Below are 19,136 nucleotides of genomic sequence, written 5' to 3'. Positions count from 1 at the left end.
GAACTTAGTTAAAGGCACAGGTCAATGAAGACTATGAAAATCATCTCAGTTGGAGTTTTGGATTGAAGCTGGTTGAATTGGATTTTTTTTCAATCCATGGAATATCTGAGCCTTATAATTATCATTGCCTAAAGAAAATCTTCCATTTATATAGTACGTTTCAGAACTCAAAACCCTTTAAGGTGAACAAAGTGCTTTTCAAAGCAAAATGTAGAACATACCTGCTTCTAAGTTGTAACAAATTGTTAAACTTTCATGATAATCTATACTAATGATGTCATTCCAGCTCTAATTGTTAAAGACATTTTCTTAAGACAAAGGCTGTACCTTGTGTGAGCATTTACGTGGCAGGTTTAATGTCGGTGAAAAGGATTTTCCAAAGCTTAAATCTGCATTGTGCAAGTCGAGAGAAAGAATCTGATCAGTCCCTGGAGTGAAAGAGAGAGTGACCTCTCCAGGGAAACACACTTCACTGAAGTCTGGAGTCACCTTGGATCACACTCCAATTGTAGGCTACATTTACACTGTAGGAATTTGCCTGACTTCCCAGCAGCGTGCATGTAATGACAAACAATCATTATGACCACAGTGTGTGTCACTGTAAAGCCAAAAGCTTACACGTCGTAGTATCAATGCACCCTTTATAATATCATATAACTGCTCCTGTCTACTATATTTACCTCCACAGTGATAACAATCCAAAGGATACTTTAGAGCATTCTGAAAGCAGTGACATAGATGTAACTTTTATGCATCAAACATAGATTATCGACCTATTTGAGCCTATGATAGAGCCTTGGATGTTAGCCAAGTCTACTGCTTACACAAACCATGTGTGGACTCAAGTCTAATTGTTGCTCATTCGTAACTTCATGATTATACAGAGAATATAGCCCACCAGAAATTGTGAAAGTACGTATGAGAAAAAAATTTTGTTTTTGTTTTTATCGTCTAGGGCCTTGCAGGACAATCTGGTGAACGTGGCCATCCGGTAGGACAACATTTGTAGTAAACATTCAGTTCTGTACAGGAATTAAAGTTGAAAGTTCAACAGTGCAGAGCAACAAAAAGCCATGGATTTCTTTCTTAAACGGTCTTGCTCAAAGTTAAAATCGGAGGTCGTGATTTCTGCCCCACCCCACCCCCCACAGTGAATTTTCTGGTAGTGGAGGCAGCTTGCTGACAGGACTTTCTGGTACCAACGAAGCCTATGGCGTTTTGTGTGGCTCACCCTCCCAGCCGCCGCGGAAGCCACCATGGGGAGCAATCACCTTCAGCAGGAAGATCTCGCCGTCGCGAAGGGACGGCAAATCACACCCGATGATTCAATTGAATGGTCCAATGTGATTCCATGAGTTGCCGTAACTCCATCACGGAAGGGACCATTTGGCCCATCATGGCTCCTTGCTGCCTTTTGAACGCCTTTAATGTATCTCCTTCCACAACCTCCCCTGGCAACGTATCCCAGGCACTCACCACCCTCTATGTAAAAAACCTGCCTGCCTCGCACATCTCCTCTAAACTTTGCCTCACGGACCTTAAACCTGTGCCCCTTGGTGACTGACCCCTCCACCCTGGGAAAGAGTGCCTGCCCATCCACTCTATCCATGCCCCTCATAATCTTGTAAACCTCTATCAGGTCACACCTCAACCTTCGTCGTTCTAATGAAAACAGTCCAAGTCTATTCAGCCTCTCCACAAAGCTAACACCCTCCAGACCAGGCAACATCTTGGTTAACCACCTCTGCACCCTTGCCAAAGCCTCCACATCCTTCTGGTAGTGTGGTGACCAGAATTGTGCACAATATTCCAAGAGCGGCCTTACCCAGGTTCTATAAAACTGTAGCATGACTTGTCAGTTTTTATACTCGTTGTCCCATCCAATGAAGGCAAGCATTCCGTATGTTTTCTTGACTAACTTATCCACTTGTGTTGGCACTTTCAAAGATCTGTAGACCTGCATGCCCAGGTCTCTCTGACTTTCTATATTCCGAAGAGTTTTGCCATTTATGGTATTTTTCCCCCTATGTTGTTCCTACCAAAATGCACTACCTCACATTTGTCTGAATTAAACTCCATTTGCCATTTCTCTGCCCAAGTCTCCAACCTATCTATGTCCTGCTGTATCCTCTGACAATCCTGAACACTATCTGCCACTCTACCAACTTTGATGTCATCCGCGAACTTACTAATCAGACCAGCTACATTTTCCTCCAAATCGTTTACATAGAACATAGAACAGTGCAGCACAGTACATGCCCTTCGGCCCATGATGTTGTGCCGACCATTTATCCTAATCTAAGATCAACTTAACTGACAACCCTTCAATTTACCGCTGTCCATGTGCCTGTCCAAGAGTCATTTAAATGTCCCTAATGACTCTGACTCCACCACATCCGCTGGAAGTGCATTCCATGCACCCACCACTCTCTGTGTAAAGAACCTACCTCTGACGTCTCCCCTATACCTTCCTCCAATCACCTTAAAACTATGTCCCCACGTGACAGCCATTTCCGCCCTGGGAAAAGTCTCTGGCTATCCACTTTATCCTTGCTTCTCATCACCTTGTACAGCTCTATCAAGTCACCTCTCTTCCTTCTTCGCTCCAATGAGAAAAGCCCTAGCTCCCTCAACCTTTCTTAATAGACATGCCCTTCAGTCCAGGCAGCATCCTGGTAAATCTCCTCTGCATCCTCGCCAAAGCATTCACATCCTTCCTATAATGTGACCAGAATTGGACACAATGTTCCAAGTATGGTCGAACCAGGGTTTTATAAAGCTGCAGCAAAAACCCGCGGCTCTTAAACTCAATCCCCAAGTTAATGAAACCCTACACACCATACGCCTTCTTAACAACCCTATCAACCTGGGTGGCAAATTTGAGGGATCTATGCATGTGGATCCCAAGATCCCTCTGTTCCTCCACATTTCCAAGAATCCTGCCTTTAACCCTGTATTCAGCATTCAAATTTGATCTTCCAAAATGAATCACTTCGCATTTATCTAGGTTGAACTCCATCTGCCACTTCTCAGCCCAGTTCTGCATCCTGTCAATGTTCTGTTGTAACCTGCTACAGCCCTCGACACTATCTACAGCTCCACTAACATTCGTGTCATCGGCAAACTTACTAACCCACCCTTCCATTTCCTCATCCAAATCATTTATAAAAACCACAAAGAGCAGAGGTCCCAGAACAGATCCCTGCAGGACACCACTGGTCACTGACCTCCAGGCGGAATACTTGTCATCTACTACCACTCACTGTCTTCTTTCGGCCAGCCAATTCTGTATTCAGACAGCCAAATTTCCCTGTATCCCATGCCCCCTAACTTTCTGAATGAACCTACCATGGGGAACCTTATCAAATGCCTTACTGAAATCCATACACACCACATCCACTGCCCGGCCTTCATCAATGTGTCTCATCACATCCTCAAAGAATTCAATGAGGCTTGTGAGGCATGACCTGCCCCTCACAAAGCCATGCTGACTATCTTTAATCAAACTATGTTTTTCTAAATAATCCGAAATCCTATCTCTCAGAATCTTTTCCAATCGTTTGCTCACCACAGATGTAAGACTGACTGGTCTGTAATTACCAGGGATTTCCCGATTCCCTTTCCCGAACAGGGGAACAGAATTCGCCTCCCTCCAATCATCTGGTACTACTCCAGGGGAGAGTGAGGATGCAAAGATCATCGCCAAGGACGCAACAATCTCCTCCCTCTCTTCCCGTAGTAACCTTGGGTATATCCCGCCAGGCCCAGGGGATTTACCTATCCTGATGCTTTTCAAAATTTCCAGCTCATCCTCCTTTTTAAAAAAAATTTTAGATTACCGAATTAATTTTTTTCAATTAAGGGGCAATTTAGCGTGGCCAATCCACCTACCCTGCACATCTTTGGGTTGTGGGGGTGAAACCCACGCAAACACAGTGAGAATGTGCAGACTCCACGTAGGCAGTGACCTGGAGCCGGGATCGAACCTTGGACCTCGGTGCCGTGAGGCAGCAATGCTAACCACTGTGCCACCGTGCTACCCCTCCTTCTTAATATCAACCTGTTTGAGTCGATTAACCTGGTCATGCTGTTCTCATGAGCAACAAGGTCCCTCTCTCTAGTGAATACTGAAGCAAAATATTCATTTAGGGCCTCCCCCATCTCCTCAGACTCTAGGCACAAGTTCCCTCCACTATCCCTGATCGGCCCTACTCTCACTCTGATCATCCTCTTATTTCTCACATAAGTGTAGAACGCCTTGGGGTTTTCCCTAATCCTTCCCGCCAGAGCTTTTTCATGCCCCCTTCTAGCTCTCCTCAGTCTATTTTTGAGTTCCTTCCTGGCTACCTTGTAACCCTCCAGAGCCATGCCAGATCCTTGCTTCCTCAGCCTTACGAAAGCTTCCTCCTTTCTCTTGACTAGAAGCACCACTTCTCATGTCAGCGAAGGCTCCTTCACCTGACCATTCCTTCCTCGTCTCAGTGGGACAAAACTATCCAGCACTCGCAGCAAGTGCTCCTTAAACAACCCCCACATTACTGTTGTGCATTTCCCCAAGAACACTTGTTCCCACTTTATGCTCCTCTGCTCCTGTCTAATAGCAGTATAATTTCTCCTCCCCAAATTAAATACTTTCCCATACTGCCTGTTCCTATCCCTCTCCATGACTATGGTAAAGGTCAAGAAGTTGTGGTCACTGTCACCGAAATGCTCTCCCACCGAGACATCTGACACCTGGCCTGGTCCGTTGCCAAGCACCAAATCCAATATGGCCTCCCCCCTTGTCCTTCCTGTACACACCTGACAAATCTGCTCCATCCAAACCATTTGCACTGAGGAGGTTCCAGTCAATATTAGTGAAGTTGAAGTCACCCATGACAACAACTCTGATACTTCTGCACCTTTCCAAGATCTGCCGCCCAATCTGTTCCTCCATCTCTCTGCTGCTATTGGGGGGTCTATAGAAATCTCCCAATAAATTAACTGCTCCTTTCTTGTTTCTGACTTCCACCAATACTGACTCAGTAAACAAACCCTCCTCGACTACCTCCTTTTCTGCAGCTGTAATGCACTCCCTAATTAACAGTGCCACTCCCCCTCCTCTTTTATCTCCCTCCCTATTCTTCTTAAAACATCTAAACTCGGAACACCTGACAACCATTCCTGCCCCTGTGAAATCTATGTCTCCGTAATGGCCACAACATCGGAGTTTCAAGAACTGATCCATGCTCTAAGTTCATCTCCCTTATTGCTGACACTCCTTGCATTGAAACAGACAGACTTTAACCCATTCCATTGAGTGCAACTTTGCCCTATCAACTGTCTATCCTTCCTCACAGACTCGCTGCATACTATTTCTGCCTGTTCAACAGCTACCCTATCCTCTGATCCATAGCTCTGGTTCCCACCCCCCTGCCAAACTAGTTTAAACCCTCCCGAAGAGCTCTAGCAAACCTCCCAGCGAGGATATTGGTGCCCCTCCAGTTTAGGTGCAATACGTCCTTCATGTACAGGTCCCACCTTCCCCATAAGTATCCCAATGATCCACATATCTGAAGCCTTCTCTCCTGCACCAGCCCTGTGGCCATGTGTTCAGCTGCACTCGCTCTCTGTTCCTTGCCTCATTTGCACGTGGCACTGGTAGCAATCCTGAGATTACTACTCTGCTTGTCCTGTTCTTCAGCTTCCAACCTAACTCCCTAAAATCACTTTTTAGATCCTCATCCCTTTTCTTAGCTATGTCGTTGGTGCCTATATGCACCACGACTTCTGGTTGCTCACCCTCTACCTTAAGAATCCTGTAGACTCCATCCGAGACATCCCTGACCCTGGCACTCGGGAAGCAACATACCTTCTGGGAGTCTCGTTCACGACCACAGAGTCTCCTATCCGTTCCCCTAACCATTGAGTCTCCTATCACTATTGCTTTTCTATTCTCCCCCCTTCCCTTTGGAGCCACAGAGCAAGGCTCAGTGCCAGAGACCTGGCCGCTAGGGCCTTCCCCCGGTAGGTCATCCCTCCCAACAGCATCCAAAACGGTCTACTTGTTTTGAAGGGGAACGGCCATGGTGGTTCCCTGCACTGTCTGCCTATTCCTTTTCCTTCCCCAGACTGTAACCCAGCTACTCTTGTCCTGAACCTTGGGTGTGGCGACCTTCCTGTAACTCTCCTCTATCACCCCCTCTGCCTCCCGGATGATCCGAAGTTCATCCAGCTCCAGCTCTAGTTCCCTAATGCAGTCTCGGAGGAGCTGGAGTTGGGTGCAGTTCCCGCAGGTGTAGTCAGTGGGGACACCAGTGGTGTCCCTCACCACCCACATCCTACAGGAGGACCATGCAACTGCCCGAGCTGCTATCCCCTCTGATCTGAATTCCCAAAAAGATTTAAAATGAAAAAAAAAGATTAAACACCCGTTAGGCCCTTAAAAAACAATAGATATGTATATATATATACTGCTGCTACTCTCTCAAGTGAACCCTCTAAATTTGGTGATTCTGCTAAATGACACAAAGATAGCTTGCTGCCCCCCCCCCCCCCCCCCCGCAAGAAACAAACCAAAAGAAAACAACTCCTACCTTGCAAAATGTAGCTGCACTGTGAACCAACAGGAACTCCGCCCTCCGACTCTACTCCCAGTCAGCTGCACTCTCTGTGAACTCCCGGCTCCCTTCTCGCTCTTTATACTGTCTGACTTTGACTCTAGTTTATGTATACTACAAACAACAGATCCAGCACAGATCCATGTGGAACACCATTAGTCATAACCTTCCATTCATGAAAACACACTTCCAATGCTTCCTTTTCCCTCTGTGACCAAGCCAGTTCTGTATCCACCTTACCACCTCACCTCTGATCCCTTCACCTTTTATACGAGTCTGCCATGAGGCACCTTGTCAAAGGCTTTAATGAAGTCCATGTAAACAACATCCACCACCCTCCCTTCATCTATTATCTTTGTCACTTCCCCAAAAACTCGATCAAGTTTGTGAGGCACGACCTCCCCTTCACAAAACCATGCTGTCTATCTTTTTTTTCCAAATGGATATAAATTTTGTCTCTGAGAATTCTCTCCAATAATTGACCTACTACCGGTGTCAGTTAACGCCCCAGCAATTTCCGCCCTTGCTTCCCTCAGCATTTTGGGGTAAATCCCATCCAGCCCAGGTGGCCTATCTACCTTAATGTCTTCTAAAACACCCAAAAAACTCCTCCTTTTTGATGTCAACATGCCCCAGACTGTGTATACACCCTACCCAAGAATCATCTTCCACAAAGTCCTTTACTTTGGTGAACACTGATGCAAAGTACTCATTTAATACCTCGCCCATTTCCTCTGGCTCAACACATAGATTCCCCCACTGTCCTTAAGTGGTCCAATCCTTTCCCTGGCCACCCTCTTGCTTTTTACATATGAATAAAAGGCTTGGGATTCATCTTAATCGTACTTGCCAAGGACTTTTCACGCCCCTCCTAATTTCCTGCTTATGTACCTTCCTACTTTCTTTATACTCCTCAAGGTTTCGACTGTCCCCACCCTTCTACGCCATACTTTTTCTTTTTCTTTTTAACGAGGTTCACAATATCCCTTGTTATCCAAGGTCCCCTAAACTTCCCATATTTAACCGTCGTTCTCAGGAACATGATTTTCCTGTGGCCGAATCAACTGTCGCCTGAAAGACTCCCACATGTCTGATGTTGATTTCCCCTCCAACAGCTGCCCCCAATCCAGATACTTCAATTCCTGTCTAATATTATCGAAATTCGCCTTTCCCGAGTTTAGCATCTTAATGCGAGGGTTACCCTCAAAAATATCCAAAAGTACTTAAACTTAAAAGTTCTTAAACTCACTTATCCATGCGAGGCCGAGTCTCACCCATTGTGGGCAGGACCCAGATTGCGACATCTCACGAGTTCTAGTTCGACCTCGCGAGGTGTAATGGCCGTCGGGATGTCCGAGGGAGGCCTCTCCTCAGATCTACCGGTCGTGTGCCGCCCCGATTCCAGCAGGACGCGGCCAGTAGATGACACCCACTGTTTCTCTTCAGGAGGCAAAACACTTTGCTGTAAAGATACTGCAAACTGGTTCCCCAGTTGAAAGAAACACACTTCTACACTGCCTGCCTCCACAAAGAACATAGATGTAGGTATAGGAATAAGGGTAGGCCATCAGCCCCTCAGGATTATTCCTTCCTTCAGTTAGATTAAGGCTGATCATTATTTGAACTCCATTTGCACCATACAACCCGTTAAATTTACTCTCTAAAAATTGATCCCCGTCTTGAAAGTTTCCGCTGACCCAGCTTGAAAATCTTCTGGGGGAGTGAGTTCCAAAGTTCCATTAATATTCCCACAAAAAGATGTTACATGATTTCCATACTAAATGGCCCAGCCCTAATTTTAAGGTTACGGTCCCCTGTTCTGGATCAATAGTTACCCTGTACCAAACTATTGGATTCCTTCAGTTAAACTTCAGTTAAATCACTCAGCTGTCTAATCTCAAGGAAGTAAAACCAATGTATGCGCAAACTGTCCTCTCAGCCAACTGTTTTGCCCTGAAAGTTTTTAAAGAAAAGGTAAAAGAACATTTTGACCTGTTCTTTGCCCTTGACTCCTCTTTCCATTAAATTGGCAATAAAGTCACAACAACTTCCACTCATTGTCCTTTGGTTAGAATGGACGCCAAGCCTTGGTTGCAATCCTCGAACCTTGATCTGTATATTTAAAGAAGGACCTCACCCGTTTCTCACCGCTGTCCTACTCAGAGGTTCAGTCTATGATCAGAATCAGTGAGAAGTGAACTGAACCACCATGGGTCTGCCCACAGGCAATTTAAACTGCAGAATCTCTTAGCATTAATTTTCCTGGATTTGCTCCAACGTCATGCTTCACTTGTGAAGTGAAATCACACCACCACCATCTTAAAATCTCTCCAGATTTTACAATGTGTGCATGATTTTGCTGCACAAGAGTATACAGTGGAATTGTGTGCTGAATATTACCTCCTACACTGAGCAATCTGATTACTTAGCGCTGCCTTGATGGCCAATCAGCCGTCTGTGATAAAGGCAGTGTGTAACTGAGCTATTGTACCCATGGGAAAGTTCCTGTGCCAGTCCTGTGTACTGTGTACTGATTTCTGCTGAAAACAAAATTTGGGGGACATGGGAGCATTGCATAAACATGGGATGAGATTCTGAGGGAGGCAGTGGTGGAGTGATATTGTCACTGGACTGGGGAATCCGGAGTACCAGAGTAATGCTCTATCCATAGCAGATGCTGAAATTTGAATATTTTAAATAAAATGTCCATGGAACCATTGTCAATTGTTGTAAAAACCCATCTGGTTCACTAACGTCCATCAGGGATGGAAATCTTCTGTCCTTACCTGGTCTGGCCTACATGTGACTCCAGACCCACAGCAATGTGGTTGACTCCTAACTGCCACTCAGTTCAAGTAGGCAACAAATGCTGAGCTTGTTAGCAATGCCCAGGCCCCATGAAAGAATAAAGAAAAAAAGATAAGGCTGCGATATCAAGCTTTGTTGACAAGGCTGACATCGGTCATGCTTGAGGAATAACCACTTGAGCTAGGAAGCAAAGGGTGGCAGCACCCAGTGCAAAATAATACCTATATGGGGAGGAATTTGGAGGGGAAACTGCCCAACGCTACATATTTGCAAAATATTTTGGCGACACAGCATTATTTTTTGCTCTTGTATGTGAAAGTTGTTTAAAGTTGCATTTAATTTCATCCAGAAATACTGTGTCATCGTTATTGTTCGAATTAGATGATTATTTTTGTACAAAACTGAACTTTTACTTTTACTTGCCAGGGTCCACGAGGCACACCTGGAACCGCGGGCCAGCCTGGGAATGATGTAAGTCTTGCTGAAATCCTTAAAACTTCTGTCACTTCAGCATAAATAACATTGAGTAACCTGAATAACCTTAAGCTGTCACACATTCTAACAAATTTTACAAACTACATTACAGTTAGATTTCACCCCGGATGGACTAACACAGGAGAAGGGAAAGAATCATTACGGTCTGCTTTCCCACACTGTGAAGTGGTCTTACTCGAGATCTGAGAATGGATTCGCCTGTCGTCCTCCCTTCCAGTGGGCCATGCCCAGCACAGGAAGGTTCAAGGAAGAGCGGAAGGAAGGAAAAGCATTTCACAGAAAGAAGTTTCCCATTTACACTGGGAGCAATTAAGGACAACAGTGTAAAATGCGTAATATCACTTGGGGCAATCCATTGAAGTCAATGGAAATGAAAATCAGGAGAGATCATTAACAGGTAGCCAAGCCAAAATTGTGCATTTTGCACTATGGACAATTAGCCTGAACTTAGTAGGATATTAATGTGAACATCCAGAACTACTTATATATGTTGGAACTAGATGGGAGGGAATCCATCCAGTTAATCCAGTTAACTTAGTGTTGTCCCTAACAATTAAATAGCTTTTTTTCCCGAAAAGCACCTCGTTTTTCTGGAATGGGAAAAACAAATGTGAGCCAATCTGGATAAGGAATGTATCAGTGCTTTTTTAATTGCACATTGAAGTTTGCTGGAATCCGCTGTATCTGTTTTCCCCTCTTCACAAAGCTGTTAACGGTTATGGTTAAAGTAAACATGCTCAAAACTTTTGAAGCACAATGTGTAGCAAAGCATTTTTTACTTCAAAACAATTCAAATATATTTGGGACATTATAGTTCCATCCTCAACTTTGCATTCATTTGCTCTGCCAATGATCTAACTACTGAGAATATTACAACAGAAGATAACTGATGGGCTAATGAGGGAATGAAGCAGGGTGGTGGATTTGGGTGAATAAGTTCAAAGCTCCTGCTCCTGATTTCTCTGTGGTGAAACTGCCTTGAAAGTTTGTCGGTGGATTCTCCGTTCCTGAGACTAAGTGTTGTCGCTGGGGCAGGATTTGTGCACTTCCAAGACAGCAAAGTTGGTGTCGCACCTGGACCGATTCAGCGACTGTAAAGGGGCTAGCACCGGCATCACGTGGAACACAATCGATTTCAATGAGAAATGGTGCCGGATTCGCTAAATTCATGATTGACACTCAGGAGGCTGATAACCCGAAGCCGCATATACACACTTCACTCCCCACACACACCATCCCAACCAATAAGATGGCAGCAAAGAGAGCAGCCCCAGATTCACGGATGCCAAGCTTGAGACCCCCCCTGGACGCTGCAGAGGAAAAGCGGGCCACCCTGTACCCCGCCCTGGTGGCAGAGGTAATAAACGCCACCAGTAACGCCATCGGGCCTGGCCTGCAGTCTGTAAAAAGAACTGCACGACCCCCAGAGTATGGCCAGGGTGAGTAGGCAGCAATGTGCCCCTGGCACCAACCCCATCCCACACACCTGTAACCCTTCCCCGCCCCACCACCACCAGGAAGGTGGCCAAACCCATACCATACACCACATGCCAGCACCCATGCTGGTCGCCATGGCCGGGTGCCCTGGCCACTGAAACCACAAGCTACCCACCTCCTAGGCTGCATGCGTCAGACTGTTTTCTGTTTCCCCCTCAGCCCTTTCCACCGCGCTCCAAGGATATGGCCGCTCATCTCCTTCGAGATGAGCTGGGAGCGGGAGAAGACTGGAAGGTGGTCGCTGGACCCATGGCAGAGCAACGGGCCCTGGACGTAGTCAGTGGGCCCAAGGAAAGGGCAGTTGCCGGGGTGGAGATCGGCCTCGGTTGAGGATGCGAGACCCTGCAGTGTTGCAGTTCCCCGTACCGCGTGTGCCCACACCCTTCCCCCAACACCATCCTCACCTTCGGGTTTTGGGCTTCTGGAATGGACGGTCCCATCGATCGTGGAGATGCAGTCGCAGAGTCAGGGACTATATGAGGGGTTATCGGCGATCATCCAGCACCTGTAGGTGCAGGCAGAGTCCAACCACTTGCAGGAACAGGAGGTGGTGCCGACTATGTGTGCCACCCAGGCCAACAACGCACAGATGGTATTCGCGGTGAAGGCCTTGGGGGCTAGGATATCGGCTATGGATCAACATGTCCATGTCCTGGGGCATTTTGTGAAGGCAGTGGCCGAGGCCTAGGTCAGGGCTGTCCTCTCACAGATAGTCGTGTGCCAGAGCCACCTGGACATTGCAGCGGTACTCCTGAGGCCCAGTCACAGCGGCCCATGGCTGAGAGCATAGGCGGCATTGCCCAGGCACTGGCCAACATGGCACAGACAGAGAGGGAGGTGGCATAGGCCCAGAGGGGGAAGGCGCAGTCATTGGCTGATTCGGCACAGACCCAGAAGGTGGTGGCACAGTCGCAGCATGATGTGGCATAATCCCAGACGGAGGTGGTCCACTCCCTGTGTTCCATGGCCACGAGCATGCAGACCCTGGCGAGACGGCATTGGACCTCCAGGACTGGCAGCACCAAGTGGCAGGAGAAACTCAGGAGTTAACTCGGCTTGCACCCATGTCCCATGCAGTAGCCGGGGGCCATCCGGGCACTGAAGTAGGAGGAGATGATGGCGCCCGTGCTGGTGACTTCCGCAGGGGAGGTGCCAGAAGTCTGTAGCACCTCGATCTCCTCCCATCCCCACCACTAGCCCCTGTAGTCCCTGGAGCATCTGAGGGGCAGCGGGAAGAACAGGATGGCACCATACCACCAGGGACATCCGAGCAGCAGCCAGGCCCAACCAGGCCCAGTCGCCCCAGATGATGGCCGCCAACGTGGACCCAGGACACAGGGTGGGAATCACAGAAGGCTGCCTCCAGTCCTGATGTACCAGTCCCACCAACCCTGCCTCCACACCCGCAGGGATTGGATGGGATCACATGATGGAATGGCCAGCTTGAAAAGGGGTCACCCAGATGGGCGGTGCAAAGTACTGCAAGGGCAGGAGTCAGACCTTGTCATATGATGCGGAGCAGCAGAGCTCATCCCAGAGCGGGTCACTAATATCCTCCACCTCATGAACCAGACCCAGTGTTACTGCCAGGGCCCACACCCTGTAGTGCGGCAGGTATGCCACGGAGGGGGTTGCAGGTGGGGGGTGAGGAGGGAGGGGGGTGAGAGGAGGTGTGATGCGGTGTCCATTCCCTGGCCAGTGCCCCCCTAGTCGGGGAACCTGGAGGTGCGTCCCATGCGCGTTGGCTCTGGCACACACATTGTGCGGCCTCCCGTGCATGCCTGGGCCCAATGTTCTTCCCGTGCTCTCTCTCGCCCACATCCTCCTCATCAGACGAGACTTGGCGTTCATCCTTCTCCTCCAACACGTTGCACTTCTGCTGCGTGATGTTGTGGAGGAAGCAGCAGGCCACCACAATGCGGGCGATCTTCTCAGCGTCATACTGGAGGGTCCAGGCACCTGAACCACATCTTCAGCATGCCAAAGCATCGCTCGATCACACCTTTGGTCGCTGCATGATGTCGTTGTAGCGGGTCTTCACGTCAGTCTGTGGCCTTCGGATAGGCGTCATCCGCCACATCCACAGCGGACAACCCCTGTCACCCAGAAGCCAACCCCCAGCCAGGGGTGTGCCTCGAAGAGGCCGGGGATCATCGATTATGCCAGGATGAAGGCCTCGTACACACTGCCCATGTATCAGGCGCAGACGTGTATGCTGCGCCTGGTATCTTCTGCTCACGGCGAAGGCGACCCTGCACGGGTGTCCCCGGTGGTGCAGACGGGAAGCAACACAAATGGCAAAGATCCCACCAGCAGCCAATGGCAAGCCACCAGAAAACCCACCACAGGGAGGCCGGAAAATCCGGGCCCCATATTGCAATTCACAGTCTGGAACAATAAATGAAAAGAAACGAACCAATTGCAAGTACCAGAGGTTTTCTTTGCCGAAGGAGCTGTCTTCAAGAATAATATCCTTGAGGAAAGAAGATTCTAGTTGGTCATCCCTTAAGTTGACATGGAATTTTAAAGTATGGTTAAACTGTTTGAAGTGAAATCTAATGTTCAGCATTGCAGCCGCTTAATTGGCCCTTCAGGATTTTGCCAGAGGGAACTATTTCTCACAATCCCAGCATAATGTGAGTAATATATAGCTCGGACGATGTTGGGGGTAACTGCCTCATCACCGCACCACCGACATTCCCACATGTGAACCATTCATAATGTAGTTCCACTTTTGGATCATTCTCTGGGCTGCAACAATTTGGAATTGCTGTATCAAACTATTCTTAGCTACTGAAGTGGTTGATTTTTGTGAGATGTTTTCTGATTTGTTTTTCAGGGTTTACCAGGCCCTCGAGGCGATCCAGGACCTCCAGGAGAACCTGTATGTTAACTTTCATAAATACGCCATTACTACCTTTCCATAGAAACAGTTTCATTTTGCTCTTTCGCTCGCTCTTACCTTTTATCTAGTCGCAGTTATCTTAATTTTCCTCAATGATGGCTGATTATTCTTCATTGAATCTATTATTTCTCTTCAGCTTTTACTCTTTCTAGTACCCAGTATCACATTCTCTTTCTCGCATTTGTCTCCCTTATACCTTTATAGCTCCTCGGTTTCTCTCTTTGTTCTTCCCAGCTCCATAAGGGCCTCCCAGAACTCTGACCATATGTGAACCCTGAGCATATCAGAGAAAGCACTTGTGTGTAATCTGATCCAAGGTTTCTCCCAGTGATGCTCTGTACTGTCCCTCGGAAGGGTCAGATGAGGAACCAAGGGTGACTTAGCTTCATAATTTCATCAAAGAGAAATGTGTGCAAGTTTTACCAATTTTACATGGCTATATTGAAGATATACTGATGATGCAATTTGAAGTGCATCTAAATGTTGACATTATAAGATGGCTTGTTTTTTTTGCTGCCATTTTCACCCAAGATCTCCCTACAGGATTGTGTCCGATGCCATTCAGACTGGGAGGCAAGCTAACCAATGCAAGACAGACAATCCTCAGAAATTCCGGCTCTACCCAAATCTCTATGCTGCTGAGCACCTGAAATATCTCAATGTGCTGGTTGTATTTCCACGTACGTGTAGCTGCAGAGATTGGAGAGCCTCTGTGTTTCAGTACATTATCATAAAGATTAGGAGCTCATGGGCATTGGGGATTGGACCTTCAGCCGCCTTCTCCCTCATGCTAAATCGCTGACTATGGGTGTGTCTCTTTATAGGAATTAGGAGCAGAAGTGGGCAATTCAGCCCTTCGAGCCAGGTCTGCCACTGGATCAGATCAGGGGCTGGTTTAGCACAGTGGGCTAAATAGCTGGCTTGCAAAGCAGAACAATACCAGCTGTGCGGGTTCAATTCCAGTATCAGCCTCCCTGATCAGGTGCCGGAATGTGGCGATTAGGGGCTTTTCACAGTAACTTCATTGAAGCCTACTTGTGACAATAAGTGATTATTATTATTATTATTAGATCAAGGCTGATCTTCATATTCCCTTCTTTCGCCCTTCCCCACTTTTTGCAATTTTATCATGAGCATCTCATCTCCAACCAAAGATGCTAACTTTACCATATTCAATTCGTGAATACATTTATTTCAGAAAAGAATCAGAGATAAAGAAGCGCAGCTAACATTGCATGTAGAATTGATTAATTGGTTACAAACAAATACAGCATCAGCATAGTTATGTTACACTGATATCATAGTATTTTCTGATCTACAGGCATCATTACCTCTTATTTCAAGGGGACAGATAGAATACATGGTTCAGGTGAGTGGTATGATGGTCTCATATACAATTGGCTTGTGGGTGGGGTTGGGGGTGTGTGAAATCATATGGCAATTTAAAGCAGCAGGCAGTACTCAGAACTGAGATAGTTGAACCAATGCTCGGTAAAACAATCATTGTGACCACACCATGCCTTACCATGGACAATTTATTGTCATCCTTAGCGCTGACCGAGAACCTATAATTTGCTAATGCATTTATAGGTCAGCACCTCATTATAAAAAAAAGGTCATGATGTTTAATGAGGGGACAAAATATACACCAGAATTTGGTAAAGTTCTTGCTTTCTCTGCAATCCGAAGAAAAAAAGACCCTGCAAATTCTCTCCTGTGCTTTTGTTTTTCAGTATCGGGAATGAAAAATATGCTGACGCATCTTGTTCATTTCCTCTTTCTTGCAGCTATTCCTATTCCTAGTATAGCACTTATTACTATTGTTCTCAGTTATTGAACTGTTTTGTAATGATGTCACAATGGTTGATTGAATATTACCCTAAGATAGATCCTGTAAGATTACCTCCTGATCTTATTAATCATAAGGTAATATGGAATGTCAATGACTCTTTAATTGACTAATCAAGCATTCTGTATGACATCACGCATTCTGTTAGCCAATTAACAGTTACAAGTATTGTTGAAAGATGATTGTTTGTGTTATTACGGTGAATAATCTAACGACAGTTGAAGTGTTGGTAATCTAATTTTCACACCAAGAGATCGTGAGTTGAAATGCAGGTTAATCAATTGCATTTCAAGGAAAACAGTGAGGGTTTTGGGTACTGTTCCAATTAAGGGGGGATGTGAAGCTACATGTGGGATATTGAATTAAACTCTTGGGCGGGACTCTCTGGCCACCCAGCCACGTTTTTGGGGGTGACACGGTGGTACAGTGGTTAGCATTGCTGCCTCACAGCGCAAGGGAACCAGGTTCAATTCCAGCCTTGGGTAACTGTGGAGATTACACATTCTCCCTGTGTCTGAGGTTTCCTCCGGTTTCTTCCCACAGTCCAAAACATGTGCAGACTAGGTGGATTGGCCATGCTAAATTGTCCCTTAGTGTTCAAAGGTGTGCAGGTTAGGTGGGGTTCTGGAGGTACAGGGATAGGGCAGGGGAGTGGGTCTAGATACGGTGCTCTTTCAGAGGGTTGGCGCAGACTCGATGGGCTGAATGGCCTCCTTCTGCCCTGTAGAATTTCCCACCGCTGTCAATGGGAATTTCCATTGAATCCAACCCATGTCGCCAGGAAACCTGCAGCCGGTGTGACCAGAGAATCCCGTTGCCACCGAACAGCCGGAGAATTCTGGCCCTTGTCTTTGTCTACTGGAAATCGAAATAAAACTGATTCAGCTTAAAAATGTAAGAAATTTGTTGACATGTATTCCTGATGAAATGCTCTCAGGGCCCCATAAGGTCTGCGTACTGCCAAAACTATAAAACATAGAAGTAATATGAACAGTAAAAGTTCATTGAATTTTCAGTACAGTTAATAAGGATAAGTTAAGGTGACATTTACTGACAGTTTTATTGTATATTTTGGACATTGGGCTATGGAGCCGGGGATACTCTTTTGGAAGTGTAAAAATGGAGCCATGACAGGATTCCTGACAACATTCCCGATGTCCCCAATTTTCAAACGTGCAGGTTAAGGGTGCAGGCTGGTGTGAGTCATGCATGCATCTTGCACTACTAGCCTGTCAAACCCCATATCAGGGATAAGCATGTCATTATCTTTTGCAATTTACCCAATGAATAGCAGAAACCACGAGTGCTTGAGACCTCTTTATCCTGTAAAATACACAATGTGAAATTGGCAAATAGATCAGAGAGTAAAAGCTGTCAATCAAGTAGTGTTTTCCCTGAGGTGCAGCTGTTTAAACAGACTAATAGATGTCTGGACTCTCAGCCAAAAATCCATAATGAGTCATAATGATGTGTCAGTGTAATACTGAGGGAGAACTGCACTGTCAGAGGTGCCACCTTTTAAATGAGATTGTCAACCAAGACTTTAACAATCCTTTTATATGAATGTAAAAAAACATATTATTTAAAGACGGTGAAGGGAAGTTTTGCAATGTTCTGTCAAAATTTCTATCGAACAGCATCACTAAAATCTGATGACATTAACATTTCTGACACTTTAAATTTGATGCCTAATTTCTTTATATTGCTTCAGTGATAATATATCAAAAATAAAATCAGAAACTCCAGAAAATATTCAGCAGGTCAGATAACAGGCTGGATTCCCAGCTTAAGAGTGTTCTCCCGACGGAGAAGAATCGCCTCTGAATTGCGCTCGCACTGGGAGCGAAAATCCAGAGACGATTCACTATCACTTGCCATTTAAATTTATGTTTGGCAGGGATTACGAAGGATTCCCTCCATATCGGCCCGCCATTATGAGCTGGCGGCCCAATAGTGAGGTCTGGCGGCTGGCCCTCATCCCTCCCACAACGCTATTACGCCTCCTCCAACGCCTCCTCCAACGGTGGTTTATGTGACCCCTCCACAGTATGAGGGTGACCCAAACCTCCCCCACCAGAGACTCTCCCATACGAGAATCCCCCACAAGACCCCCCACAAGAGACTCCCATTACAGAGACCCACACCAGAGACCTCCATAAAAGAGCCCCACACCAAAGACCCCCCACCCCCCTCGGCCATTGCAAAGAATCCTCCAATATAGAGACATCTGCCTGGAATCTGAAGAGCAGGCCAGACAGACAGTGAAAATATTATTGCTGTGCCCAACACTGTGCCCTACACTTGCTCAGGCAGAGAAAACAGCAGTTGTAAATTCCCAGAAAGCGAAAACCACATCTTAAACTCCATCAGATCTTTGATCTGCAAGGCTTTCATTCACATCAATGTAAAATTGGTTTTACTAGGCTGTAATTGACAACTTGCACACAGCCAGTTGTCAGGATTGTTTAATTTAATTTCCCTTCATTGGCTGTAAATTGTTTTGGGCCCTCTCAAGGTGATAAAAGTCACTATAAAAATTAAAATATGCGTGTACGTTGTTCTTGATCCAAATTCTCACCACATAGTAGAGAGAGAGAGAGACAATGGTTTTAGTTTGTCCCCTTTACTGAAAGAGCAAGCATATTCTCCATATATATTCTTCACCTATAACAAGGCTAAAGTTTTCGATACACGTCAGCCACCTTCTGAAGTCCCCACCAGCACAGATGTCAGTTTTTTGCCAATTTGGTTCACTCCACATGATATCAAGAAGTGACTGCAGACATTGGGTCTTTGAAAACCACTAACCAAAAGTCTTTGGACCCTGGCAACATTTTGGCTGTAGTGTTGAAAACCCCAAAATTAGTTGAACCTTCAGCCAAGTTGTTCTCGTGCAACCACAACACTGGCCTCCAACCAACAAAGTGTAAAATTACCCACAATTTGTCCACAAAAAGCAGGACAATCCAATTTGGCCAATAAC

The 19,136-nt window shown here is 46.3% G+C and overlaps 1 protein-coding gene across 2 annotated transcripts in view; it reads left to right on the top strand.

Moving 5' to 3' along the window:
• Positions 1-19,136, top strand: part of col22a1 (collagen, type XXII, alpha 1) — a 481,125-nt gene that overhangs the window by 400,165 nt on the left and 61,824 nt on the right. For both annotated transcript variants that reach the window (XM_072468265.1, XM_072468266.1), the window contains 4 exons: positions 956-991; positions 9,834-9,878; positions 14,239-14,283; positions 15,626-15,673. In XM_072468265.1, the coding sequence (XP_072324366.1) occupies positions 956-991; positions 9,834-9,878; positions 14,239-14,283; positions 15,626-15,673 (174 nt within the window). The remainder of the gene's footprint in view (positions 1-955; positions 992-9,833; positions 9,879-14,238; positions 14,284-15,625; positions 15,674-19,136) is intronic.

This window comes from Scyliorhinus torazame, chromosome 11 (assembly GCF_047496885.1).
Source record: "Scyliorhinus torazame isolate Kashiwa2021f chromosome 11, sScyTor2.1, whole genome shotgun sequence".
Lineage (NCBI taxonomy): Eukaryota > Metazoa > Chordata > Chondrichthyes > Carcharhiniformes > Scyliorhinidae > Scyliorhinus > Scyliorhinus torazame.
The sequence above is the reverse complement of the archived record's forward strand: the minus strand, read 5'-3'. Positions and strand labels throughout refer to the sequence as shown.